This window comes from Balaenoptera borealis, assembly GCF_965194805.1.
Source record: "Balaenoptera borealis genome assembly, chromosome: 7".
Classification (NCBI taxonomy): Eukaryota; Metazoa; Chordata; class Mammalia; order Artiodactyla; family Balaenopteridae; genus Balaenoptera; species Balaenoptera borealis.
The window spans coordinates 88247016-88274684 of NC_138864.1; the positions used below are offsets into that span (position 1 = coordinate 88247016).

Genomic DNA, 27669 nt, shown 5'->3' on the forward strand with positions numbered 1-27669 from the left:
GTAAATGAAGCCACCTCGTTCTGTTGGGACTTTGCTAGAATAATCTCCAGCCAAATGCTCCATAAGAAAGAAAATGCCAGATGTCGGGGGAAATGACAAAAGCCTTCAACTGTCAGCCATGAAATGAAACAATTTATCAGTCAATAGACTATGAGCTTTTTTTTAAAAAACTCTTTTTTTTTCTTTTTTGGCTGCGTTGGGTTTTTGTTGCTGTGCGCGCGTTTTCTCTAGTTGCGGCGAGCGGGGGCTACTCTTGGTTGAGGTGCGCAGGCTTCTCGTTGCAGTGGCTTCTCTTGTTGCAGAGCACGGGCTCTAGGCACGCAGGCTTCAGTAGTTGTGGCGCGTGGGCTTCAGTAGTTGTGGCACGCGGGCTCAGTAGTTGTGGCTCGCGGGCTCTAGAGCGCAGGCTCAGTAGTTGTGGTGCACAGGCTTAGTTGCTCTGCGGCATGTGGGATCTTCCGGGACCAGGGCTCGAACCCGTGTCCCCTGCATTGGCAGGTGGATTCTTAACCACTGTGCCACCAGGGAAACCAGACTATGAGCTTTTAAAGGAGGAATTTGATACAAAGAAACCCGAACTGGTACTGCCAAAATTTCACTCCTGCCTTTCAATCCACTTCCCTGGAATAAGGCCAAGTCCACTGAAGGAAGGAGAAATAACACTTCTGGGTTCCCGGGAAGTTGTGAATTGAGGTGCCTGTTTTTAACTGCTTTTGAGCTCTGTTGTGGGCACTGATGTGAAGCCATTTAGTAATACCAAAGCAGATGCAGGCTTGCACATAAGAATGATTGGGAGCTGCTTCTTCTCAACATCCATGTATCTCATCAGAAAAACAGGTTCTTCTATTTCTAACAGCAGTGACCCATTGGCACATAAGCTGGCACATCTACAAACAGACAGATGGATTGTAAATGGGGAAAGTTTTTTACAATCCTTTCTATTTACTTTATTGTCATAGAAATGTTTTGATTAATCCACTTTAAAAACTTCATTTTGAAAAAAAAAAAAGCCTTCCTCAATAGACAATCCGAATAGGTCTGTATCTATTAAAGAAATTGAATCAGTATTAATACCCTTCCAAAACAGAAAGCACCAGGCCCAGATGAGTTCACTGGTGAATTCTACCAAACACATAAGGAAGAAATGATACCTATTCTCTACAAGTTCTTAGAGAAGATAGAAGCAGAAGGAATACTTCCTAAACTCATTCTATGAGACCAGCATCACCGTAATACCAAAGCCAGACAAAAACATTGCATCATTTTATGCAAAGGAACATTTCTGTATAGTATCATGATGTCAGTTAAGTTATGGCATCATTTGAGACCAATCATTCAGAGGTTAAAGAAAAAAAGAATTGAGTAGTTTAAGTGTAGACATTATGAGCTTTTTAAAAGTCAAAAATTATTATAACTTTTAAAACTAGAAATGAAAAGGCCACTGAAGCATCCTACAGTTTTTAATTGCAAATAAGTTAGATATCAATTGCTATAATCCACATAAACAAAAAGCTTTTTTTTTTTTTTTTTAACAGTAAAGGATTTTTGAGTCAAAAAAGTGAGAAAAATCAGTGTATATTATCCCCAGCTGTGATAGGTACATATCTTGCTATGACCTCATAAGGAGCCATTGTTATGGAATTCCAGGCACCTGGGTCCCTGGCTGGGCCTAGGTTTTTGGTCTGTCTAGCCCAGGAAGCTAGCTTTCAGTCATCTGAGGGGTTTTCACCAAAGTTAAATCTTTTCCTCTTTGGCTCTTTGTCTATTTTGCTTACTACCTTTTCTCCCCCTCCACAACCCCCCATTCTTTCTTTTTTTCTTTTTCTCATTTTTTCTTTATTTTTTCATTTTCATTTTTCTAATTTAAAATGTTTTTCTTTAAAATTTTTCCGTTTTCTTGTATTTCTTTATTTTCTTTTTCTTTTTTCTTTTTCTCACTTTTTTCTTTATTGTGGGAGTGGGTACTGAGCAGAATACACAGTATTCCCTTCTATGGGATATTTCATATGAAATATGAAAACCTGCTCAAGAAACTCATCATCTTCAACCCCATCAAGGGAAGCCCTTTAGAGGAAATCATAAAGGATTCATGGATGAACATGAGCCACGAGGAGGAACTAATGCCTTACACAGAGCTACTACCTGACTACAAAGATCCTGGGCAGACTCAGTTGATGGTGTCCATGGGCTACACATGGGAAGGGATCCATGACTTGTAGATGGGCCAGAAGTATGAAGAACTGAAGTGATGGTCACCTATGTGCTCCTGGCTTACAAAAGATCTGAACTGGGGGGCTATATCATTACCCTGAAGCCCGCTCCTTTGGCTAATCTGACCAACAGCTTGCCCTTCTTACCCATCCTGCAAAGTACAGCTAATCCAAAGCAGCAGCGTTTCAGCGCGCTTGCCATTCCCACCTTTAATTCTTACTCTGAGAGCAGTCAGAGCAGCAGCACAGAAAATCAGTGGCCTGAGGGGGATCAGGAGTTAGGACGGAAGTCCAGCAGCACAGCCAAAGTGCCTGCCAATCCCCTACCCGGATGGAGAAGACCACCCCAGCACAGCCCCCGGCCTGGCCCTGTGGTCTCCCCCTGCACCAACACACCACCAGCAGCAGTGGTGGAGTACACCCCAGATGGAACCAACCTCCCCAGGGGGTATCCTGCAAAAGACAACTCCCTCCACACTGGGCAGCCCAGACAGGTGCCTGGCCACCAGAGTTTGCCTGAAAGGGCAGCAGCCAGGGGCCAGTGGGAAAGTGAAGGTCCTTCACCTGCATCTGCACCTGTGTTTCAGGTCAGCCAGAAAGAACCAGCCTGAAAAGCTGAAAGCAGAGAGAACCTCAGGTAGTCCAGGCAGTGATATAAACAAGAAAGCACATTGGGAGGTCAAGCGTGCTCCCTGCACTTTACGTGGAGTCTGAAGATCATGAGATCCACGGAGCCCAATGAGATGGTGTGGGAGATGGGTCAGATACTACAAGAAAACAGCTGCGGGTGGGAGTTGAGCTGCTGTGGGCACACGGCCCATCCTCGAGAGGACTTTGTGCAGTGGAAGGTGGAGGTGTGCAACCTGCCTGGCCTTCGCTCATGGGGTTCAGATAAGAGGATATCCGGCACCTCCATGGCCTTTGAAAGCACAGTCTCCAAGTTAACTGGCAGCTCAAAGGACTGCCATGGGGCCACTAGGGAAACAAGAGGAGAGGACCCTGCCTGGAGCCGCAGGCCGGCCCCTCCCGCGCACCTGGGTGAACTTCTGAGGCTAGACTGTTACCCCCCCCGCCCCCCTGCATTTCTCCTCGTCCCTGCTCTTCTCCATCTTGTCTTCTGTGTTTGTTGGGGAGGGGAAATGGCTCGGTAGAAATAAACGCAATCAAAAAACATGTGTGTTAATTTATTATGTTTAAATACAATCATTTAAAAAAACTACCCTGCTTTATTGCTACAGCTGTCACAAGACACTCATCGATCACTTGGCCAGAGGAAGGCCCTTGCCAAAATTCTCTCATGAAGCAACTGAAAAAAAAATAAAAACCACTTTTCTTGGGGGAAACCAAAGTCTGGTGAAACCATCCTAAGAATGAGACAAAGGTCAATGAATTGTAAAGGGGACAACATTTGGAGCTGTGGCATTGGCTTTTCTTGCTGGGAAAACAAGGCCTGAGGATCACATCTATATGATACATATTGCTGTGAGAAAACCACTTCAGTATTTATAAGCTTAAAACAAAGACAATGTATTCTCTCTCATGACACCTGCCTTCTGGGTCCCCAATCCTAACTGGGGAGTGTTCACTGGTCTCTTCTGTTAGCTCCAGACTCACCTTCTTGGACCCCTTTGTTCCCCTTCAGCTTCCTCCTCTCCATCCCAGGTCACATATCCATCCTCCCTAAAATTACCGTCTTTTTTTTTTTTTTTCTTTGTGTTCAAAGAGCACTCCTTTTTATTTTTTGAAGATTTCCCCCCAGTCTTTATTGAGGTCTAACTGAAGTATACTAAAGTGCACATCTTAAAAGAGTACAATTCTATCAGTTTTGACATACATACTCCCGTGAAACCATGACCCCTCAAACATTTCTATCACCCCCCAAAGTTTCCTTGTGTCCTTTTTTAGTCCATTCCTCCATCATATCCCCAAGCAAGTGCTGATCTGCTTTCTCTCTATATAGGTTAGCTTGTATTTTCCCTGGAATCATACAATATGTTCTCTTTTTTTGCATGGCTTCTTTCATTCAGTATGGTTTTGAGATTCTTCAATATTGTGGGTATTAACAGTTTGTCTTTATTGCTGAGTAGTATTCCATTGTATGGATATACCCCAACTTGTTTATCCATTCTCTACTAGTGGATTTGGGTTGTTTCTGGGTTTTGGCTATATACCAAATTTCCTATTAAAATTCGTGTACAAGACTTTGGGTTTTATGCTTTCATTTCTCTTTGGTAAATACCCAGGAATGGAATCGTTGGCTTGTGTGCTAGATGTATGTTGAGCTTTTTAAGAAACTGCCAAACTGATTTCCAAAATCGTCGTATCTTCTCACACTCCCACCAGCAATGTATGCGAGTGTCAGTTGCTCCACATCCTCACCAGCATTTGGTATGGTCAGTCATTTAAAATTTAGCCATCCTGTTGTGGTTTTTGTTTGTTTTAATGCACAGCAGTTTAGCTTTTGGCTTCATTTCTAAAATGGGGAACATATGCTTATGTTTCTAGGAAACAAAACCAGATTATGCCTGTTGTGCCAGTGAAGTTAATAGTTCCCATCTTATCCTCCAAAGTGTTCTGGATTAAATAATAAAATATGTTCCAGCCCAACTAGCAATGCCCCCAGGCTGTCCGTCCATAGCCACAAAGGCCCATTAAGGCATTCTGATCAACAAAGATTTCTTCCTCCTCTAAAGATATTTTTCTGTTAAACAATTTTTTCCCCCCTTATCACAACAGGATTACCGGAGGAAAGGAGTGGCATAATGTAGCCTAGTGCTAGGGTTGGGGAGAAAGGAGAGGAGGTAGAGGGGGTCAGACCAGGTCCTGATGACATCATTTGAGCTGGATGCAGTCACGTGTGACATAGGTAAGATCTATTCCTTAACTTTTCTACACAAGAACCCGGAAATCCTTTAGCTTTTATGTCTAAGCTAGTTTGACTTGGATTTCTGTCACTTGCCATTAAGAGTCCCGACCAGTATACACAGTCAGAAAGGCGATAGCATTTTGCCAAGCCTTGGCTGGCTCTCATTTCACATCTGAAGTTCCTCTGCGTTCCCTGAGAATTGGTTTTTGTTGACCTAGCCTGGGAAATTTAAAGCTGAAGCACCGGTCACACTGGTTGGGGATGAAACTTCAGAGGTCACTGAATACCCAGGATCAAAGTATTCAACGGTATCACCACACCGTTTGTTTAATCGAGTACTCTAGCTCCGTGTATCCACTGTAATGCAGCAGGCTCTTTAATCTTTAACTAAATTACCATTTAGTGGTATGATCCAAAAACTCTTCTGAATTTTGGGAAGCAGCCTCCATTTCCAACTAACACGTTCTTCCTCCTTAATAACTAGATTTCATACTTATAGAAAATATCCATATTTACTCAGTGCACTAAACGTGCAAACGAACAACGCTATGTGACCTATGTGAACACACCTCTAATCCGTGGTGCGCGCCCTCTCCTAGTAGCACAGAGTTGCTAGGGCTGTTTGAGGACCTCTCTCAGCAAGCAGGGCAAAGGTAATACTCCACAGGAAGAAACGAGGACGCCGAAAGTGGGGGGCAGAAGTTAAAAAGATCCCATTCAGTCCTCTCTCGAACGTTCTCAGACAGAACTGAGGCGAGGCCCCTGACCCGCAGGGGTGCCTCCCCCACTGGGAGTGCCCTCGCCCTGTCCCCACGCCCCAAAGACGGACTAAACTCGGGCTGGCGGCCCGGTAGCTTCTGCCGCGCCCCTGGGTGCAGCCCACCGAAAAGCAGTCGGGCAGGTCTCGCCCCGGGAGAGGCTAAAAAGCCTCCATCCCGCACAACCAGCTCTCGGTCCCCGGTAGCAACCCGGGCTCAGGAGCAGAAGACCCGAACACAGCCTCGCGTTGACCCGCCGCGGCTCCTCTGGCGTCGGCGCCGCCTCTTCAGTCTCTAAATCCCGCCTCTGCGCCCCCGGGGTCGCCTCCTCCCGGCAGGGCCCTGCCTCCGCACTCCCCGTGCCATCACCACCCCCACGCGCTCAGGCCAGCCCTCTCCCAGCAGAGCCCCGCCTCTCACACTCCTGGGCCCCGCATTCCTCCACCTCGCGTCCCGGCCCCGCCCGCGCGCTCTCGGGTTTGGAGCTCCCAGGTCCGGGCCTAGCGCTCGGGCCCCGCCCCCACGTGCCCCGGAGTCCGGGGGAGGAGTTGGCGCTCTGGAGGAGGCGTGGCCGTGGTGCCAGCGGAGGCGCGGGCGTTGCGGCCGGGACTTCGGTTTTGACACGGACGGCGAACGGGAGCAGTGTCTCTGGTGCTGGGGTGTGGACGCGGTTCTTGCGGATCCCGCGTTCGAGTCGGGGGCAGGACTTTTTGTCTGGATCAACGCAGCTGCGGCAACGCAGCAAGTCCTGGTGCAGCCGCAAGACCTGGTACAGCCGCAAGACTTGGTGCAGCTGCGGCGGCCGGATTTCACCGCCGCTGCCGCCTCCGTAAAGCCCTGCAGCTCCTGCCGGTTCTGGGAGAGAGACTCTTGAGAGTTTCTCCAGCAGAAAGAGCTGGGACGCGCGGCCCGAGGCGGCGTGGGAGGGATCCCGCGGCCCGCCCCTGACCCGCACCCGCGCGGGCCCTGGCTCAGAAGGCAGCGGGCCAGCGCTGTCCTGGCCTGGGCTCAGGCCTCGGAGCCGCAGGTGGAAGGAGGAAGCCCTGGAGGAGCGGCTGAGAGGTGGGGCGCCGGAACGGCGGCGGGTCTGGTAGGGGGCGATAAACCCCTTCTCCGTGCCCGCACTAGTGAGGACGGAATTCCAAAGTTGCTGGTGGCGCTGAGTGCCAGATGGGGGCTACCGAAGCAGGGGGAGATGGCCCCAGTTCTGGGAGAGTTGAGAGAGGCAGGGACGAGAGGTGTAGGCTGATGGGGATAGGTCCCTTTCCAAGAGAAGCGACTTATAGCGTTTTTGGACCCCAGTGTGATAAAAATTGGACCTCACCAGAAATCCTCATGGACCAGCCCTCTTGTATGTGTGTTTTCAGAGGTTCACAGACAGGCATCAGCCCTGGACTCCTGGCTAAGAACTCCAGCTCTAGGTAGGGAGTGCTAATGCAAACTGATTAACTGATTCGATCGATTTGTATGTTTATTAATTTGTTTTCCAGGTGGCCAAGTGAAAGGTGGTTTGGACACGCTGGGCATGGCTATTTAGTGTTTGTCTGTGGTAACCATTTCATGCCCTGAATCCTGCACCTTCCCTTCTGTGCCTGTGAGCTGCGCTTCCTCCCTAGCCAGAGAGTTCTTCTGTGGTGGTGAGGCCTTCCTGGCCCCTTGATCCTGGCCGGCCATGGGGAGCACCCTGGGCTGCCACCGCTCCATCCCCCGGGACCCCTCGGACCTGTCCCACAGCCGCAAGTTCAGCGCGGCCTGCAACTTCAGCAACATCCTGGTGAATCAGGAGCGGCTCAACATCAACACGGCCACGGAGGAGGAGCTGATGACCCTGCCTGGGGTGACACGTGCGGTGGCACGCAGCATCGTGGAGTACCGCGAGTACATCGGTGGCTTCAAGAAGGTGGAGGACCTGGCCCTGGTCAGCGGCGTGGGTGCCACCAAGCTGGAGCAGGTCAAGTTTGAGATCTGCGTGAGCAGCAAGGGCAGCTCGGCGCAGCACTCTCCCAGCTCCCTGAGGCGGGACCTGCTGGCAGAGCAGCAGCCTCACCACCTGGCCACCGCCGTGCCCCTCACCCCGCGCGTCAACATCAACACGGCCACCCCGGCTCAGCTCATGAGCGTGCGCGGCCTCACGGAGAAGATGGCCGTCAGCATCGTGGACTACCGCCGCGAGCACGGGCCCTTCCGGAGCGTCGAGGACCTGGTGAGGATGGGCGGGGTCAATGCCGCCTTCCTGGACAGGATACGGCACCAGGTGTTTGCCGAGAGGTCCAGGCCCCCATCCACCCACACCAACGGGGGCCTGACCTTCACCGCCAAGCCTCACCCCAGCCCCACCTCGCTGAGCTTGCAGAGTGAGGACCTGGACCTGCCCCCGGGGGGGCCTACACAGATCATCTCCACTCGGCCTTCGGTGGAGGCCTTCGGAGGCACAAGGGACGGGCGGCCCGTGCTGAGGCTGGCCACCTGGAACTTGCAGGGCTGTTCAGTGGAGAAGGCCAACAACCCTGGGGTGCGAGAGGTGGTGTGCATGACGCTTCTGGAAAACAGGTGAGGACAAGACCCACCAGCGGTGCTGGGTGTGAAGGCAGCTGTTGCGTGGCCTCATTCGTGCATGCAAATGAGTGGATTTTTGGGGGGTAGGGAGAGGGCAAGATTTTTAAATCAGTGTTCTTGAGGCCCCAGCCAGTACTGTGCAGTATTCTGAGTGGCTGAGCTCTTCTTCTGCTCCAGAATTTTCTGAATACAGCTATCTGGGCTTGAGGTCTGTATCTTGAACATGGTATATCTGAGATCAGTTCCTAACTTTGGGGTAAGTGGAGATTGTATTGGTGTTACTGCTTTGGAGAATATAGTTTGGCTTACAAGACTTCATGGGGTTCACACCAGATCAGGCACTCAGAGCCTGGGAACTACTGCAGTTTTGCATCTATGAAAGAGCTACTTGGATTTCTTTTTTTCTTGGGAGGCAAAGTCACATTCGTTCCACCAAATATGCCTATTTGTGTGCAGAAAATCATCTTAAAGGCCAGGTATTTGCAAACACATGTGCTATGTATATTTACCAAAATGCTGTGAATGAATCACTCTTCATTCTTTTCCCTTATTTAGCTTGAAGTTGGTTTTTAGGCCCACAGTTGCAGCCCCAAATGTATGTAACCTCTCCTGTCCCAGAGTCAGAAAAGTCCAAGCTGAAGTGTGGTGAATATTGGCCAGATTTTCCCATTTGAACCATAGAGGATGAGAGTTGTAGGATGGGCTCTTATCACTGAGTGTTTACATTATTCACAACACTGCTTTCTGTAGGAACTTCCATTAACCCTCCCTAACACAAAACAATATTATTGTAGCAGTAACTCGCGCTGTTAGTGCAATAGTGTATTATATAACATAATCAACTTTGGGAAGGAAAGAAATGTTTCTAATGGTCCCTTCCAGGGCAGAAACCCTCTGATCCCGGTCTGGAGGGAATTGGCCATGCCACCCCCCAAGACACAGTATGTTTAGGGCCACTCGCTGCTTTCTTTTGCACTGAGCTGTTGGTGAGGCTGGTGAGGTGGCAGTTAGTGACATGAAGTGACTTCTCGGCGGGAAATCACAGTGCATTGTGGCAGAGCATCAGGATAAATGAGTGAGGAGAAAACCAGGTCACAACGTTTCCCTGGCACCGTCCCACTGGCATGCTCCGTCACTGAGGATTGAGGGACCTTGCACCAGCTCAGGGAACGGGACCTGGGGGACCCCTGAGTGCTCTTCCTGCACCGCCATGTCCTCTGTTTTGCAGCATAACTCACTCCTTTTGCAAAATCATCTAGTTCACAGGTGAAAACGGGACTCAGCCTAGGAGGTACTTTTCGGGACTGGCTTGGCAATTGTTCTCTCCATCCATGGCTGCATGGGTGTATGTATGGGCAAGGAGAAGGGAGGAGGAGGAGGAGGAGGGCTAGCTATTTAATTCCTATCATGAGTTTTCTTAAGGCTTAGTTTGGGGGGTGGAGGAGGATGAATCAGGATCTGAAGTTGCCCCAATAAGAATGATAGACTGGGTAGCCCTTGCCCACTAACTATGACAGAGTTTTCAAGTGTGGTCTCTGGACCAGCATCAGCAACTGACTCAGAAATTCTGGGTTTCTGTGTTTTCACGCACCCTTTGGGTGGTTCTGATATGCACTAAGGTTTGAGCCCTGTTGTACTGTGTATCGGCAGTCAGCTATCCCTGTGGGTTGCCCTGTAAAGCGCCTTCCCCTGCACTGGCTTTTCTGACAAGGTCTGTGAGTCCAGGCAGAGCTTTCTAGGTACTATTTTCTTTGGTTGTTCTGATCATCCTGTTATTCAACCATATGATGTTCTTTCTGGCCAGAGTTTGAAGGATTTATTCAGATTCTAGAACAGATGAATGTAAAGGGTAGAAAATGGAAGAGTGAGCAAGAAACAGCCGACCTCAGAGTGGGCTCCGATCTGCAGGGCAGACCTGGGGCAGCCAGGGGCACACCGAGGAAGAGCGCTAGCTTGTCCAGCGAGGGATTTGTCCTGGTGTCTCATGTTTGGATTTTCTCGAGGGGTGATGATTTGTTGAAGGTATTTGACTGCTGTCCTCAGGTGAGAGTGCAGGAAGAACTTACCCAAACCCAGAAGGGTATAGAAGGGAGCATCTGGGAGTGACTTTAAATGTGACTTATGTCCCCATCACATTTCTCACACTTGGCCACATCTATTGTCCTGTGGGTTGGTGGTTCCTTTTGCCTGTTCACGATGTGTTCAGTATTCTGGGTGCTCCAGGCACCTTGTTAGTGTTTGGTAAACCTGAAGTAATTGGCTTAGGGCTTGACCCCCTTCAGAACTGGAGTGGGTCCATTTGCCTGTGTGACTGTCCTAGGGCACCAAAAGATGCCTGGCTGTGATCACGTGTCTTCAAAACAGCAGTGCACATTCTCCAAGAGCTGTGTTCATCCTGATTCACAAAAATCTCTCACATTCCAGCTGATCCTTTTATTAGTAAGAGGAAATACATTTAGTTTCAGCAAGAATGGATGCATGTAATGTTTTGGGTGGCTCTTAATTTTCATACATTAATATATATGTAGTACAGGAGTTACCTGACTTCTGGGTGTGCCTTCATATTTTCCAACAGCTTTCACATTCATTTGATTTCTTCAGTAACTCTAGGAAGTAGGTAATGCATGCTTTTATTAATGAGTCTCCATCTCTGGGTGAGGAAACTAAAACCAAAGAAGTTAAATGACTTACCTCCATCCCACAACTCATTAGTGACTCAGCTGGGACTAGGACCCAGAACCTTCTGACTTTAGACCCATGCCCTTCACAGGCGTGCTGTTTTATAAGCACCTCACCTTTATCCTGCCTCTTGTTCAGGCATCCCACACTCTGCCTAACCAAGGGCACTTGCCAAATTGTGTGCTAGTCCCATTTTCTTACATTAAAACCATTGTAAAGGAAAAAAAAAAAAAAAAAAAACAAACCCAAAACGAAAACCCTTGGCTCCACCTCTTAATGTGTTAAACTGATAAAATTCCTTAACCTCTCCAAGTCTCAGTTTTTCCATATGTTAAATGTAGCTAATGGGGAAAAAAGCCCACAGAAACACAAACGCTTGGGCACTTCTTTTGCAAAGAGAGTAGCTGGCTCTTGTTTTCCTCTCTGTGGGTTTGCTTTAGTAGGTGGGGGACTAAAGCATGCCTGGGTGGGACTCTAACGGGATAGTCTGCTCTGGCCCTGAGATGCTGCTGCATTGGTGGACAGGTGTGTATGAGTTACAAGAAATCACGTTTTGCACGTGAAGCCTGAGATAGGACAGCAGAAAGCTCAATAATCACACGATCACCAGGAGCCTTCAGGGACGTCACGCTGTGGCACAGAACCGACGGGTTTCATCAGATTCCTTTGCCAAATCTCAGTCTTAGGCAGTGTTTTTCCTTGTTTTCAGTATTTATGGAGCAGGACTAAAAGAGGACTGCTTCTGCTAAATACCCTTGCAAAATTTGGTGGCAGCCCGCCTATGGAATGAAGATTGTTTCTTTTTTTCTCTTCCAGTTTTACTGAGATATAATTGACATACAGGACTGCATAAGGTGTACAGCCTAATGATCTGACTTACAGACGTCATGCAGTGATGACCACAATAAATGTAGTGAACCTCCATCATCTCATATAGATACAAACTCAAAGAAATAGAAAAAAACATGTGTTTTTCCTTGTGATGAGAACTCTTAGGCTTTACTCTCCGAACAACTTTCATATGTAACACACAGCAGTGTTCATTATATTAATCATTTTATACGTTAGGTCCGTAGTACTTACTCATCTTTTAACTGCAAGTTTGTACTTCTTGACCACCTTCCTCCAATTTCTCCTCCCTCTACACCCCGCCTCTGGTAACCACAAATCTGATCTCTTTTTCTAAGAGTTTGTTTGTTTGTGAAGTATAATTGACCTACAACACTAGGTTGGTTCCCGATATACAACATAGCTATTCGATATTTCTGTATATTTCAAAATGATTACCATGATAAGTCTAGTTATGATCTGTCACTATTCAAAGATGCTACATAATTATTGACATATTCCCCACACTGTACATTTCATACCCGTGACTCATTTATTTTGTAATTTGAAGTTTGTACCTGTTAATCTCCCTCACTTATTTCTCTCCCCCTGGCCCCTTCTGGCAAGCATCTGTTTGTTCTCTGTATCTATGACTCTGTTTCTGTTTAGTTATGTTTGTTAATTTGTTTCCTAGATTCCACATATAAGTGATATCATACAGTATTTGTCTTTCTCTGTCTGACTTATTTCACTTAGCATAATATCCTCCAAGTCCATCCATGTTGTTGCAGATGGCAAAATTTCATTCTTTTTTATGGCTGAGTAATCCATTCTGTGTGTGTGTGTGTGTGTGTGTATAAACAATATCTTTATTCATCTATTAATGGGAACTTAGGTTGCTTCCATATCATGGTTATTGTACATAATGCTGCAGTGAACATAGGGGTGCATATATCTTTCCAAATTAGTGTTTTTGTTTTCTTCAGATCTATGCCCAGGAGTGGAATTGCTGGATGATATTGGTAGTTCTATTTTTCATTTTTTTGAGGAACGTCCATACTGTTCTCCATAGTGGCTGCACCAATTTACATTCCCACCAACAGTGCACGAGGGTTCCTTTTTCTCCACACCCTCTCCAGCATTTGTTATTTGTGGTCTTTTTGATGATAGCCATTCTGACAGGTGTGAGGTAGTATCTCATTGTGGTTTTGATTTGCATCTCCCTAATGATTAGTGATGTTGAGAAGGTTGTTTAATTTTTATTTTCTGTTTTTTGCTGAGGAGTTGTTCTGTTTTGGAAAGTCCCTTTGGTTTCTGAAAGCGTAAGTCCTGTGCAAGCTGACAGATAATCTCCAAAAGAAATAAGGAGGTTTAGCATCCCACTTGTACATTTTCCCCATGGCCTCCATCAGAAGGGAACATAAAGTCTTGAGCCTTTTTACGGTCTGAGTCTGTTTTCTTGCCTCGTGTTTGTTTGCGATATCAAAGCACAAGGTGAATTAGTGCCTGGCAGCACGCACTCATTGTGAAAAAAGAGATTTTAGTTGATCAGACTCGATTAGTAGGCTCAATGTAGACACAGCCCATCTTGTCGTTTGATTCATTCAATGAAAAACACCTATTGAATGGCTGCGGTGTACGTGCATATGCTGAATTCCGGAGTCAGACTGGCCCTGTTTTTAAACCAAGTTAAGCAATGTGAATCAGCTTTTATGGCTCAGCCTCAAAACAGTCTGAAAAATCCATACATTTTATCAAAAGTCACTGAGTAGGACTGATACCTGGTTGAATTTTTCCTTTAAGAATAATGGGCTTGGGCTTCCCTGGTGGTGCAGTGGTTGAGAGTCTGCCTGCCAATGCAGGGGACACGGGTTCGAGCCCTGGTCTGGGAAGATCCCACATGCCACGGAGCAACTGGGCCCGTGAGCCACAATTGCTGAGCCTGCGCGTCTGGAGCCTGTGCTCCGCAACAAGAGAGGCCGCGATAGTGAGAGGCCCGTGCACCGCGATGAAGAGTGGCCCCCACTTGCCACAACTAGAGAAAGCCCTCGCACAGAGACGAAGACCCAACACAGTCATAAATAAATAAATAAAAGAACGTGAATTTCTAAAAAAAAAAAAAAAAAAAAGAATAATGGGCTTGGGTCTTCCTTGGTGGTGCAGTGGTTAAGAATCCGCCTGCCAACGCAGGGGACATGGGTTCGAGCCCTGGTCCGGGAAGATCCCACATGCCGTGGAACAACTAAGCCTGCGCACCACAACTACTGAGCCTGCGCTCTAGAACCTGCGCACCACAGCTACTGAGCCCACGTGCTGCAACTACTGAAGCCCATGCGCCTAGAACCCATGCTCTGCAACAAGAGAAGCCACCGCAATGAGAAGCCCGCACACCGCAATGAAGAGTAGCCCCGGCTCGCTGCAACTAGAGAAAAGACGGTGCAGCAACAAAGACCCAACACAGCCAAAACAATAAAATAAATAAAATAAATAAATTTACTTAAAAAAAAAAGAATAATGGGCTCATCCTGCGGGACTGAAAGGTAGATGGATGCAGCCAGACATAACATCTGGGGGCAAAGTGCCCAGCAATCCCCTTAAAGTAGAAATTGTGAAATCTATTTTGACAGCTGTGGAAATGGAGGCTCAGAGGGATTAAATGGCAGCCATGTGGCCTTCAGAAATGGAGATGTTGGAATCAGGTTTTGAAGCCAGACGTTTGTTTGATTTCAGAGCAGGGAGTGGAGGTGTCTCTTCCCCAATTCCACGTCCCTTGACTGACCCCCGGCCCACCTGCTCTTTCCTCCCTGTCTTGGGTCTGAGGCTGGCCAGGCACCAGGGCTTTCCCTAGACTCTCGGGACTGTGTCAAGCCGCTGGAGGCCTCTGCTCCCTTCCTGTTTTTGTTCCTCGGAAGCACAGGGCCTTTGGCCAGAGGTAGAGCACTCCAGAGGGCGCCAGGGCCCCTCCACCCGGACCCTCAAGTGTGAGTTTGCGTGCGACCTTGGCTCCACTCCAAGGCGGAGTTCCGGTTTTCTGAGCCAAGGAGATCTGGGTGGTTTCCAGAGAGAAAGGTGGTCAGGAATAAGACTGCTGAGGATTAATAAGGGAAGAGAGTGTGAATGAAGGGAAGGCCTGGGGTGGGCGGATGCAGGCTTTATTTCACCCAAGGGAAAGCTGTTACTTTTGTCTTTCCAGAAAGCTGAGCCCGTTTGGGACCTGATTTGGTGAGGGTAGGGCGGGGATGTGGAAAGTATTGATTCTTCCAGGAGATATTCATTCCTTTATTACTTATTCATTCATTCAACAGAAATTTTTTGAGCTCTCACTAAGTACCAAGCTCTGTGTCAGGCTCTGGTAATAAAGTGTAGGACAAGACAAAGCTGGTGCTCTTATGGAGCTTCCATTTTAGGTAAGAAGATGGACAAGTCAGTACACAGATAAATAATTACGGGGAGTGGCGAAGGCTGAGGGTGATGGAGGCTTGCTGAGTAGATGGGGGTCAAGGAAGCCTCAGCTGAAAGCTAGGGTCAGCTGAGGAGCCAGGAATGGAAAAACTTGGGGGAAAGAGTGCTTCACCCGAGGAACCAGCAAGTGCAAAGGCCCTGAGAGTGTTTGTTTTGGAGAGAGTGGAGTCCCGGGAGTGGCAGGTGGCTAGGGCTGCAGGGGGAGGCAGGGCCAGGTGGGTGGGCCCTGCAAGGCTTTTACTTTAACAGCGGGAGGAGGCCACAGAGGATTAGAAGCAGAGGTGATGAATTAGCTGTTACCAGGTTGCTCTGGCTGCTGGGGGAGCCGCTTGGAGTGGGTGCTGGGAGTTGAGTAGAGAGGCTGATACAGAATAAAGGCTGAAAAGGATGGTGACGGGGGAGCAGGAGAAGTGGGTGGGGATAAGAGGATCTTTAGAGGCAAAAACTGGAAAGACTTGCCTGTGTTTTGGTTATTGTGGGGATTAACTGGGTAGATTCCTAGAAGACAGGCTCAGAGGCATTTAAGAAATCCCGGGGCTGACTCACCTGCCTCTGCATTGTGTCGGCATGATGCAGCTTGCTGACCTCACCCCTCCATCTGCTGTTGCCTCACTCTGGACAGGTGTGGGATCTTGGTCCACAGTGGAGGGAGGAAGAGGCCTTGTGGTCCTCTGTGCAGCCCGGGTGTTGGGCTATACCCCGCAGTCCTCCAAGCCTTATAGTTGTCCAGCCTCGAGACGAACAAAGCACCCAGAGACAGTGACAGAGACATCAATTGTTTATTGGACTGGGGAATCTTACACAAAGGGTCCTGGATCGATACCCCACCTTGTTCGGCAGACGGTGGGCAGGACGTGGCAGCAGTCTTTGGTACTTGCTGGAGAAGGAGGCTATCGTTTGTAGGGGGGAATTGACGTCCGGTGTGCTCATCAGTTACCAGGGACTAATTAAGCCCTATAATTAAGAGGATTGGGTAGTCATGTGAGTGAAACAGGGACTGGTCGAGCAGGGGTTGTACAGAGAACAAGAGAACAGCCATCTTAAATGGCCTAACCACACACTGGGCATCTGACAAGGCCACTTCTGCTGTTTAGTATCAAGTACACGTAGAACAAGGACATATATGGGGGAGTTTTAGGTAACTATTTCTATCAAAAGACATTTCCATAAGTTAAATTCAACACTGATAGAGCACTTACCTGGTGAGGTCAGAGGCACAGGGAGACCCCGCCCTGGCATCAGGGAGGTCACAGTCTTACAAGGAGACACGTTCGCAGGTACTTACCGGGGTGGGGGTGGGGGGTGGGGGGTGGGGGTGGGGGTGGGGGGGGATGAGTGTTTTGAACGAGGAGGTCAAGCTTAATAAGCACAGGGGTCTGGTACCTGTTAGCTTGGCTCTCGCAGGTGGGTGGAGACCTCAGCACAGAGGAAGGATTGGAGGACAGGACCAAGTCAGGTGGTTGGAGAGGAGTTAGTCCGGTGGGCGGGGCTGGGGTCTGAGCGGCTAGGGTCTTGTCGGCGTGCAAGTCGCCGCTCCCACTGCAGCCGCCTGGTGAGGAGGAAGTCAGAGGCAGCTCCCGACATGCAGGGGTCCAGCTGGCCCACCGCCCGGGCTCGGCTCTGGAATGCTCAGACTGGGAACGTGGCAGGCTCCCACACACGGTGCCTCACGGTAGAGAAGAGCGTTGAGGTAGGTGTTATTTTTCTTTCAAAATTACCCTACCTTACAAAAGATTTCATCCTGGAGTTCCTTAATAACAATCTCTGCCAGTAACAAATAAAATCATGCATTTCACTCGAATGTGATGTGTTCATCATGGACACCCTGGTCTGTGTGTAGTCATGTGCAGCTTAGTGGAAATTCCACACCAGTGAGTCTTATCTGAACATCCAGGATAGGCCACAGAAATGCCCTGCTCTGTTTGGAGTCCTCAACAAATACTTAGGAACCTCAGAGACTTCCCGATCCTATTCCTGATGACTGTACACAGGCCTGATCTGGATGGCAGTTTTTATTGTAATGTTTTGATTGACAGCTGCCAAACAGCTGGACTCCAGTGGGTAGAAACCCTGGGGAGATGTGCTCAGAGTAAGCGGTTCATTATAAAGAATTTTTTTTTTTTAATTTTAAATTTATTTTTTATTTATTTATTTTTGGCTGCATTGGGCCTTCGTTGCTGTGCGCGGCCTTTCTCTAGTTGCAGCGAGCGGGGGCTGCTCTTCGTCGCGGTGCACGGGCTTCTCACTGCGGTGGCTTCTCTTGTTGCGGAACACGGGCTCTAGGCGTGCAGGCTTCAGTAGTTGTGGCTCACGGGCTCTAGAGCACAGGCTCAGTAGTTGTGGCGCACAGGCTTAGTTGCTCTGCAGCATGTGGGATCTTCCCGGGCAAGGGCTCGAACCCGTGTCCCCTGCATTGGCAGGCGGATTCTTAACCACTGCGCTACCGGGGAAGCCCCTAAAGAAGTCTTGAATCCTTGTACTAAACTACTGGGTAAAGAAACCCTGAGTTTTCTTTACTGAGCACAGCTGCCTACCTCTGTTGCTCAGTTGTTTGTTTCCAACAAGCCCTTGTTTCCTGCGAATTCTATTTTGATTCAGCCATTACCTGATTAAGCTGTTAAACTGGGCCTTCAATTGTTTTATCTAGAAGCTGTTGTAAACTCCTGAAATGTGATGCCAAGAGAATGTTGTTCACGTGGTCACATTGAAGGTTGTGTGCGTTTTGGGTGTGGTTTTATTGTGTTCTAGGGATCTGAATCTGGTTTGCTCACCCAAAAGCTGGAGGGTGAAGTCACTACTTCGTGTTTCTCAGCTTATGCTAAAAGCATGGTGTCTTTTAAAGTGGGAGGGCTCAGGTGGATTGTTGTTTTTAAAAATACTTATCCAATTCTCTATGAAAAAAAAAAAATTCCCCAGAATGTATTTTCATTAAGCAAATTCAGTCTGACTTAAATATTTTTGCAGTCTCTGTTTTCTTAAATGGGGAAAAAGTAAAAATTTTAGTGGCCTCTAAGTACCAGTGATTAGGCTTGGGACTCACCTGCCGGTAGATTTGGGGCTTTGTCCTTCCTTGCTTGGTGAGCAGCCTCTGCAGCTGCAGGTCATTGTGTCATTTTACTGGTTAGCTCTTTGCGAAGTGGTTCCCAGTTGTTTTTAATTTGAGGACTCATTTTAAACAGTGAAATACTGCGTGTCCCTCCCCCTCCACATATGGTGATTATATTTTCAGTGTCCGTGACCGTGGTGGTAGTAGTAGTTGTACCAAGAACAAAAACAATGATAGTTAACACTGATAATTACTGTGGCTGATGGCTTTACACTGGATACCATCATCAGTCCTCTTACAGATAGAGGAGAGATGGCTCAGGGAAGCTGAGTAATTTTCCCCAGGGTCACACAGCTTTTAGGTGATGGAGCTTGGATTATAATCCAAGCAATTAGATTCCAAGGCTTGATGATAAAAAGCTACTGTTAGTTCACTAATGCTTTTCCACAAATTTGTATTTTATTCATCACCCCAGCCTTTTTACTGGACTAGGTGCTCCCTTAACCACCTTGGTTTGAGTTCCCTAGTTGTGATCTTGCATAAGTATGCTGCTAACAATATCATTTTGTGTGTGTGTGTGTGTATCCAGTATTTCTTTATTCAAAGTGGAGCAAGGGTATTTGCAAAGCAATCTGAGTGTGGGATACTATATTTTTATGACTTTCCAGTCTTTTTACAATCATCTTGCCCACACCTATTTTGACAGCAGTCTCTTGAAACAATTTGCTTTCATAGAAGCTTGGCTAACATTCATCTTCCTTTTCTTAGAAACAGCTTTTTCTGCTCACATTCCTGTTTCGACAGTCTGTGTCACATTTAGGAGACCACAGTAATATATACAACTGACAAAAACAAGTCTGGGGACAGACATAGCTGACCCTGGGTGAGCATGTGATGCCCCACTCGAGAGGGGAAGTGCACCGCTTATCCTCCGGGAGAGCTCAGCGTGCCACGGGTGCCCAGCTCTCAGCATGTTTTACGAAGGGAGTGGGGACAGTCTGGTGGATCCCTTGAGCAGAGGTTGGTTAGGACAACCTCTGTTGTGTTTTTAAGAACACTAGTACCTGGGCTCAAGTTACATTATTTCTGGAGTCTAGAGACAGCATTTGCTGTGGATGTATATTGCAGACCCCTGGCAGTAACTGTGGGTTGTTACTGATGCACTGTTGTTTTTTCTAGAAGATTGACTCAAAAATATAACTAGTTATAAGGTCAGGAGTTCATTGACCCAGTTTCTTCCCCCAAATCTCGTGCAACTTTTAGAAATAAAAGAGGTAAAGGAGTAATGAGCTCTTTAAAACAATCTTGACCTAATAATACCTGTACTAGTCAGCATTTTCTTCAGTGCCATAGATGGCCCGCTTATGAAACTCATGAATAACTGTGAGCTGGGAGGGATTTAATAAGCAGGTGGACTGGAGTCGATGGTGTATAAAACATCTTTCCGAGTTTGTAACTCTGTACTGTCTTTTTTAACCGTTCTGAATTTAATGTTCGAGTTCAATTTTTGTTCATGTTAAATTCATGTTCATACATGTGAAACTGTGTAAGAGACTCGTGTCTCAGTACTCACACACTGGGCTCTGTTAAATGCCAGGCAGGACTGTTTGGAGTAGATTTGTAATCTTGAATTGTATTAGTTTTGATGTTTCCAACACTTACAGTAAAAGTGCAAATAGTTGTTAGATATTGTGAGAGTTTCAACTTAGATATTGGGAGAGTTTCAGCTTGGAAATAAAAGGTGCTTCTGTCCTTTAGACTTTTGGGTAAATTGAAGAACATCTGAGACTCTAGATGATTGTTCAGAATGTTACTATTTGCAACTATTTATCTAATCTATGAAAATCAGGAATTTCTTGTCATTGACCTACCAAAGCAAGATATAGAAATAAACTGGGTGATGAGTGAGAGATAAGACTGCAGGATTACCCATAACCCCTGATTCCAGATACATATCTGTGTTCATCAAAATAACTGTGGTATTTTTATTGATGGATTATATTGACAAAGGCTATATGTTTAAATGTATGCAGTTCTTCTGAATCACAAAATCCCTTCCAACCCTTAGGCTTTTTCTCCAGAGAGGGAAAATGGTCACTATTTCTACCAAATGCCCTTCAATTCAGAGAAGGAAAAGTATTTGTTTTTACAGGTAAGATTGTATTAGTTTGCTAGGGCTGTCAGAGCAAAGGAGCATAGACTGGGTGGCTTAAACAAAAGATATTTATTTTCTCACAGTTCTGGAAGTCTAAGATCAAGGTGTCGACAGGGTTGGTTTCTTCTGAGGCCTCTCTCCTTGGCTTGTAGATAGCCGTCATCTCCCTGTGTCTTCACATGGTCCTCCCTCGGCACCTGTCTGTGTCCAAATTTCCTCTTCTCATGAGGACATCGTCTTATTGGATTGGGGCTACTCTAATGGCATCCAAATACAGTCACATACTAGAGTACTGGGGGTTAGGACTTCAACATATTGGTTTTGGGGGATATGATTCAGCCCATAACAAGATGGTGTAAGAGAAATCGCCCAGGGACTTCCTCTTTGGCTTTTTGTGAGAAGCCTGTTCCTCTTGGTTTTTCCTGGGGCAGTGATGATTTCAAGTACTTGTTTAACAGTTTAAATGCTGGAGAAAGCTGCCTTAGAGTTCCTGGAGTGACAGTCTGCTGGACAAGAGGAACGGCTTTCTGGCCGGGCCACGGCAAGTACACACCAGCAGTTAGGGACTGGGATTTGTTTCCCTTGAACTTCTCTCCTTCCACCTTGCCAGTCCTTGGTTTTCTCCTGAAATGCCAGCAGTGACCTGAAACCTTCTACCCACCCCCACCAAGGCAGCGGCTCCACTCTGCCAAGTTCTCTGCTTGCCCTTGGCTACAAGTAGTGGTGACACATGAGTTTGTCTGCCCTTTAGAATTTTAGTGCCCTTTAGCATGGCCGTGGAAAGGTGTGATTCAGAGGGACCACTGTGAAATCTACTCAACTTCGATTGTCCCTGACATTGTTAAGCACCACAGCTACGGGCTCCCCTACTGGCCTGCGTTTCCCCTCCCATAACAGGCATTCTGTTGTCATTGCCTGTGTGATGCCCTCTGTACCCCCAGACTGTACATACAGCCTAGTTTCAGCACCCTAACACTCAGGCATTTGTGGAAAGGAGAAACGACCCCTGACATCTATTGACTATTTACTTTGCCCCATGTGCTCTTGCTCAGCCTTTTATATTCATTAACTAACTTAATGTTTGCACCATCCCAGTGAGGTTGGCAAAGTATTCCCACCTTACGCATAAGGAAACTTAAATAATTTAAGTAAACTTGCCCAAGTCACATGGTTGGTGAGTGTAGAGCAGAAGTTCAGAGCTGGGCAGAATTACTCAGAGCCCAAACACTTTTATATTCAGAGGCAGAGTAATCCATAAACCTGGAGATGGAACCAGGAGGTTAAGGAAGGGGACAGTTCTTTCCTAGTCTTTTATATCTAGAAAGTGTGAGAGACAAGTTAAAAAGGGAGGTGCTCCCTGGAACAGGGCCCAGCTGGCGCTTGAGGAAGTCATCCAATTCTATCATCCAGTGAGGTCGGGAATGCAGGGCTTTGGGGACACAGGATTTTTTAAAAATTGAGATATAATTTCCATACCATATAGTTCACCCCTTTAAAATGTACAATTCAGTGGTTTTTAGTATATTCACAAAGTTGCACAACCCTCACCACTCTTCCAGAACATTTTCATCACCCACAAGGATACTCCATACCCATTAGTAGTCACTCCCCTCCTCCCAGCCCCAGGCAGCCACTGATCTATTTTCTGTCTCTGAGGATTTGCCTGTCCTGGACATTTCCTATAAATGAAATTATGTAATATATGGCATTTTGTGTCTGGCTTTTTTTTTACTTAGGTTCATCCATGTTGTAGCATGTATTTTTCTTTTTTATGGCTGAATAATATTCCATTATATGGATATACCTCATTTTCTTTATCCAGTCATCAGCTGATGGACATTTGGGTTATTTTTACTTTTTGGCTATTGTGAATAATGCTGCTATGAACTTTCATGTACAAGTTTTTGTATGACATACGTTTTCATATCGCTTGGGTGGATACCTAAGAGTAGAGTTGCTGAGTCATATGGTAATTCTATGTTTAACACTTTGAGGAACTGCCAGACTGTTTTCCAGAATGGCTGCACCGTTTTACATTCCCACCAGTGATATATGAGGGCTTCTATTTTCTGCACATCCTCTCCAACGCTTGTTGTTGTTTCTTTTTTATTATAGCCATACTAATGGCCACGAAGTGGTATCTCATTAGGGGTTTTAGTTGCATTTCCCTAATGACTATTAGTGATACTGGGCGTCTTCTGGCCATTTGTGTGTCTTCTTTGGAGAACTGTCTGCATAGTGCTGGGTGGCCTGTTCTCACACCTGTTTCCAAGCTGATAAAGTATATCTTTGTGCTGACTCCCTTTTCACTCCATATTCCCCTCTTCCTTGCCCCTTAGTCACAGGATCATTATACCAGAGCCTAACCTAGAATAATTGTTTTGTAATAGGAAAAAATGCCTCCCATCCTACAGAAACAAACCCCCCATCTGGGAAGGAACCTGGAGAATTCCATGTGGTGTGCTTCATTACATATTCTGGCTGGAGCGGTCTGGCTGCACCGGACTTGTAACACTGTCCTTGAGAAGCACTTGGTGTCCTTTGATTTTCACATTTAAATTATGTGTTTTGGATGGAACTTCAGCACTTTTTTACTTTTTTCCAAAGTCAAAATGTAACGTTATCCTATGCCAGGATTTGCAATGAGAGGTAATTCGGAGATAGTTCATGATAAGATCTGCAAATTCCAGAACCCTGGGCCAGGAAGGAACCTCCCACAGGACTCTGCCTAAGTCACCCCAGACAAATGAAATGATATGTATAATGTTTATATCCTTATTCTTTTGAACCCAGCTGTAGAGCGTTGAATCGTTAAGAGTCTTAAGTTTATGGCACTCTCTCATCCATCAGTGCTAGGCTCCACTTCTCTTTGGTTTTATTTAAAAATTGTCTTCTTCATCCCCATCCCCATTCATCCCCCTCCCATAGATTCCCAGTGCACAGTGTTAAATATATGACCTTAGACATATCTTTGAAAAACATAATGGTTTCATCTACAAAAAACCTTGTGTTTTTATGGTTTCCAGCTAGTTCTTTGCTCCTGACTGCTGCTTAGTCATGGGCCACGTGCAAGGGTAGGCCAGTGTCCATCCCCAGGTGATGGCGAACCAGGCTGCCTCAGGGCCCCTGCTACCAGTGAGGCCACCATGTCCTTCACATACTTTTCTAGCTATTTAGATTTCCCCTCTGGGGGACACCTTTTCTCAGCTTTTGCCCATTTTGTAAAATTTAAAGTTGCTTTTTTTTAAAATTTCAGTTGTTTTGAAATGTTCATGCACATTCTAGATGCCAGCCCCCTTTTTGGTCTCAGAGATTGCAGAGCTCTTCTCCCACTTTATCACCCTCTGTTAACTTTGTCTGTGGTGCCCTGCACACAACAGAAATTCTTAATTTTGCTGTGGTTAAATCTATCAGTCCCCTTTTGGATGCTGTTGGACAAATCCATCTCACCCCAAGTTAATTCTTACATTTTCCTCTTAGCTTCTTAGTTGTGTAGTTTTATCTTTTGCATTTAAGTTTTCACTCTATCTAGAGTCTACCTTTGAGTAGGTATGAGGTCAGGATCCAGTTTTCTTTTTTTCAATTTTTCTAGTCCCATCCACAAACAACTTGTTCCTTCCCCACTGATTTGTATGCGCACTTTATCATCCTTTATCATATGTGCATGGCAAATTTAATGTGTGTCAACTCATGCGTTCCAGTGCTGTAACCACACTGTTGTTAATACCGTGGCATCTGGTCAGGTAACTCTCCTTCCTTGTTTTTCTGCTTAAAAAATTCCCTAACCTGAGAGCGGGGGAGTGGCTGCCTCGGCTCTGGCTTCCCTGGGGCGGTGAGTGCCTGCCCTTGACTGCAGGTGGCTGTGAGGCGAGCGCCCGGCCACTGAGCCTGGCGGGGAAAGCGGGCCCCAAGGGTGACGTCAGCGGGGAGGCTGGCATGGGGCGGGTGGGTGACGCCGTGAAGACCACCTTCCCTGGGTCGGGGCCGAGGCCCTGAGGAGCGGCCGGGGCCTTCGTGGGAGGAGACAGTGCCCCGGTGCCTGATCCCCGTCTGGAATGGACGGATGGATGTGGTGTGTGGATGGATGCCCTGGGAAGGTCGGGGGGAGCGTCTGCCGGGCCGACCCCCTGGGTCAGGCTCTGATTTGAGGGGCGGTGAAGAGCGCTCACTTCTTGTGCCGGCTCCTGTTGGTTTCTCCGCCGGTTGGGGCTTCAGCCCTCTTCCGCCGCTGCACAGGCGGGGCCGGGGTTGGGTCTGTCTCGTGCGCCATCATCCTGCGCACCGGCACGTGGCAGGCGCTCCACAACAGGAAGGAGAACGTGGGGAGCGGAGCGGGGCGGGGTCTGGAAAGAGCTTTGGAGCCAACTCTGCCAAGGTTCCAAACGTGGCCCCGCCCGTTATTAGCCTGGTGGCCTGGGGCAAGCTGCGTAACCAACTTTGAACTTTGGCTGCCTCATGTGATAGGGGCTGTCACACTGCAACCTTGCTGGTCAGTGGAGAAGGTCAGAGGTCTATAGAGCACCTAGCCCTGAGCTGCACGTGGTAGGTGCTCAGTACGTAGGCGTTGTCATCTGGGTGTTACCTTACAAGAAAGTTCTCCAGTTCATTAAGCATGTCCTGTGCCAGGCTGTGCCAGGTGTTGGGTATCCAGAGATGAATGACCTAGCCCCGCCCTTTGACAAGCCCACAGTTCAGGGTTAGATAGTAGTAGGTAGGCAGGTAGACAATAGCTAACCCTGATGCCAAGATCAGGGTGTAAACTCAAGCTGTGGAGGATGCATCCCTTAGCCCAAGCTAGAGGTCCAAGGGAGGCTTTCTAGAAGAGAAGCAGCCTGAACTGAATCTTGGAAGGTGACTGAAGTTAGCTGAGGGAATAAAAGGCAGAAGGGCATTCCAGGTAGAGCGGCTGGCAGGAGCAAAGCATGGAGACAGGGAGCATAGTGCACGCTGGGAAAAAAAACCTCTCTAACCAGATAAGTTTTACAGTCAGTTTGAGTTTCTCAAATATCCTGTTGGAATTTTGATCGGGAACGCATTGACTTTATACATGAAGTTTGAGACAATTTGACATCATTGAAATGATAAGTCACCTTTTCCTGGAAAATCTATGTTTCTTCATTTATTTATGTCTTCTTTTGGAACTTTTAATAAAGCTTAACTTATATTTCCACGAAGGTCTTGTGCATTCTGTGTTAGCTTAGATCTTAGATACTTTGATTCCCTGTTTTTAAAAAATCCCCAGAGAATAAAGTTCCAGAGTTTTCTCTGTTACTCATTCCAGTATTTAACTGTTCTTATTACCATGATACTCTTCCTTCACTTACTGTACATCCCTTATTTGTAGTTTAGGCCCATTTTTCTAAGTCTTTCCTACTAGAAGTAAAAACCAGCCAGTCAGAACCTCTCTGAGGCTCTCTCTCTGTATGTTTGGAGACCTCAGTTCAATCTCCTTCCACCTTATAGTCTCACCCTGAATAATTTTAGTTCATTTTGCCTTTCTCCATGATTCATATTTTTCAAGCATAAATCAATTCTTCTTTTTAAATCTCAGATTGCCCTTCTTGTATGAGTAGGTATACAAATATGAGCAATCCCGGTGGAAAAACCAAAACACGGCCACTGGCTTTAAACAAAAAAAAAAAACCAAAAAAAAGTAGTGACCATAAATTATAAATGTTTAAATTTAAAATTAATTTTCTTTGTTCAGGGCAACCCTAGCAGTGAGTCAGACTTTATTTTATGTCAAATTTGAGATCAAAGAACTTGGAATTATCTTTTATAGTTCAAACATCATTTATTGAGTCCCATTTTTGCAAATCTTTTTTGCTCCTCACGTGTCCATGGATTCCTGTTTGACCACAGGCATATGTCTGTACATGCCTCCACCCACAGAGTGTCTGGGTATGTGTGAGTTATAAATATACCCATCTTTTAAAATAGATCTTTATCTTTACTGTTAATTGCTTCTTTGCTTCTTCTACTTTCTCAGTGAGTAAGTAGAGTTGGGAAGACCTGTATGCAGTTGGCTGTACACTGCCTTCTAACTAATTATTGGAGGCTCTCCTCCTTGGTTAGTTTCAGCCAAGCCCAGTGGTACTGGCATCTGATTTCACCTAAAAGCAACCCAGGTGAAAATTAGAAGTTTCTTTTTCTTTAACCAGGTTTCCAAGTGGCCTGGTAGCTGCTTCCATGTCCTTGGTCTTTTGCATAGTTCTAGGCCAAACAGTGAAGTTTGTTTTTTGGCATCCAAGTAGGGACCTTTAGTTTTGATATGAAACATTTAAAACATACAAAAAAAAAATAAATAATACTTGGGCCCTTTTTCCCCTCTTGTCAATGCATTGTACTTTCTGAGGACCCAGAGCCCTTATATCCCACTGTCCCTCCCACTTTACCCGTTCTGTGCTTAGAAAATTTCTGTCCTTATAAGACTTGATGGGCAGCAGAGTCCACCACCCATGGGGGAAGCTGGAAATGCAAAGGCTCACTTTCCCAGCATCCTTTGCAGCTAGGGCCTGGGCTCTGCAGGTCAGTGTGTCCGTTCTAATCTCTGAGTTGGGAGCCAGTGGCACTAACAACTCAAGAACTATGAAGAGTTCACTCTGAATCTATAAAAATGTCAAGTCTCTATGTTGTACACCTGAAACTAATATGATGTTGTAAATCAACTATACTTAAGTTAAAAAAAGAGAAATATTTAAATACATCCACCCAAACTTCAATTTATAGCGACTTTATAAAAAGAAGCAGAGGGGAAGAAAAAAGTTGTTACAATTAAAAAAAAAAAAAGAAGAGCTCACTGTGGCCGTAGGGACAGTTTGCACAGGATTGTGTGAGAGAGAGAGTATGGCTGGTGACAGGGAGTGATGTCCAGGGCTGGTTACTGTTAGCTGCACAGGCTGCTACATCAGGGATTTGGCATTGAGACAGTGGGGTCCTTTCCACCATAGTTCTGGGTCACGTTTGCCTCTTGTTCCTGATCGTCCAACCCTAGCTCCTTAATATCCTTTTAATGAAATACTTTTCTGCTTAAATCAGCCAGTGTTGGTTTCTGTTTCTTGCAACTAAGAATCTTAACTGGGGGCTTCCCTGGTGGCGCAGTGGTCAAG

General features: G+C 46.6%; 1 protein-coding gene and 1 long non-coding RNA gene across 2 annotated transcripts in view; one reads left to right on the forward strand and one right to left on the reverse strand.

The window, feature by feature from the left end:
- The first annotated feature begins 6403 nt into the window (after positions 1–6403).
- The window catches only part of EEPD1 (endonuclease/exonuclease/phosphatase family domain containing 1), a 115832-nt gene continuing 94566 nt past the window's right edge, over positions 6404–27669 (forward strand). The window contains exons 1-2 of the mRNA XM_082399527.1: positions 6404–6896; positions 7325–8384. Of these exons, the coding sequence (XP_082255653.1) occupies positions 7507–8384 (878 nt within the window). The 5' untranslated portion in view covers positions 6404–6896; positions 7325–7506. The remainder of the gene's footprint in view (positions 6897–7324; positions 8385–27669) is intronic.
- LOC309632249 lies at positions 16123–27591 on the reverse strand. The gene is made up of 3 exons (XR_014246812.1): positions 24730–27591; positions 16743–17025; positions 16123–16313 (listed from the first exon to the last, which is right to left on the reverse strand). It is a non-coding gene; the product is annotated as an uncharacterized lncRNA (long non-coding RNA).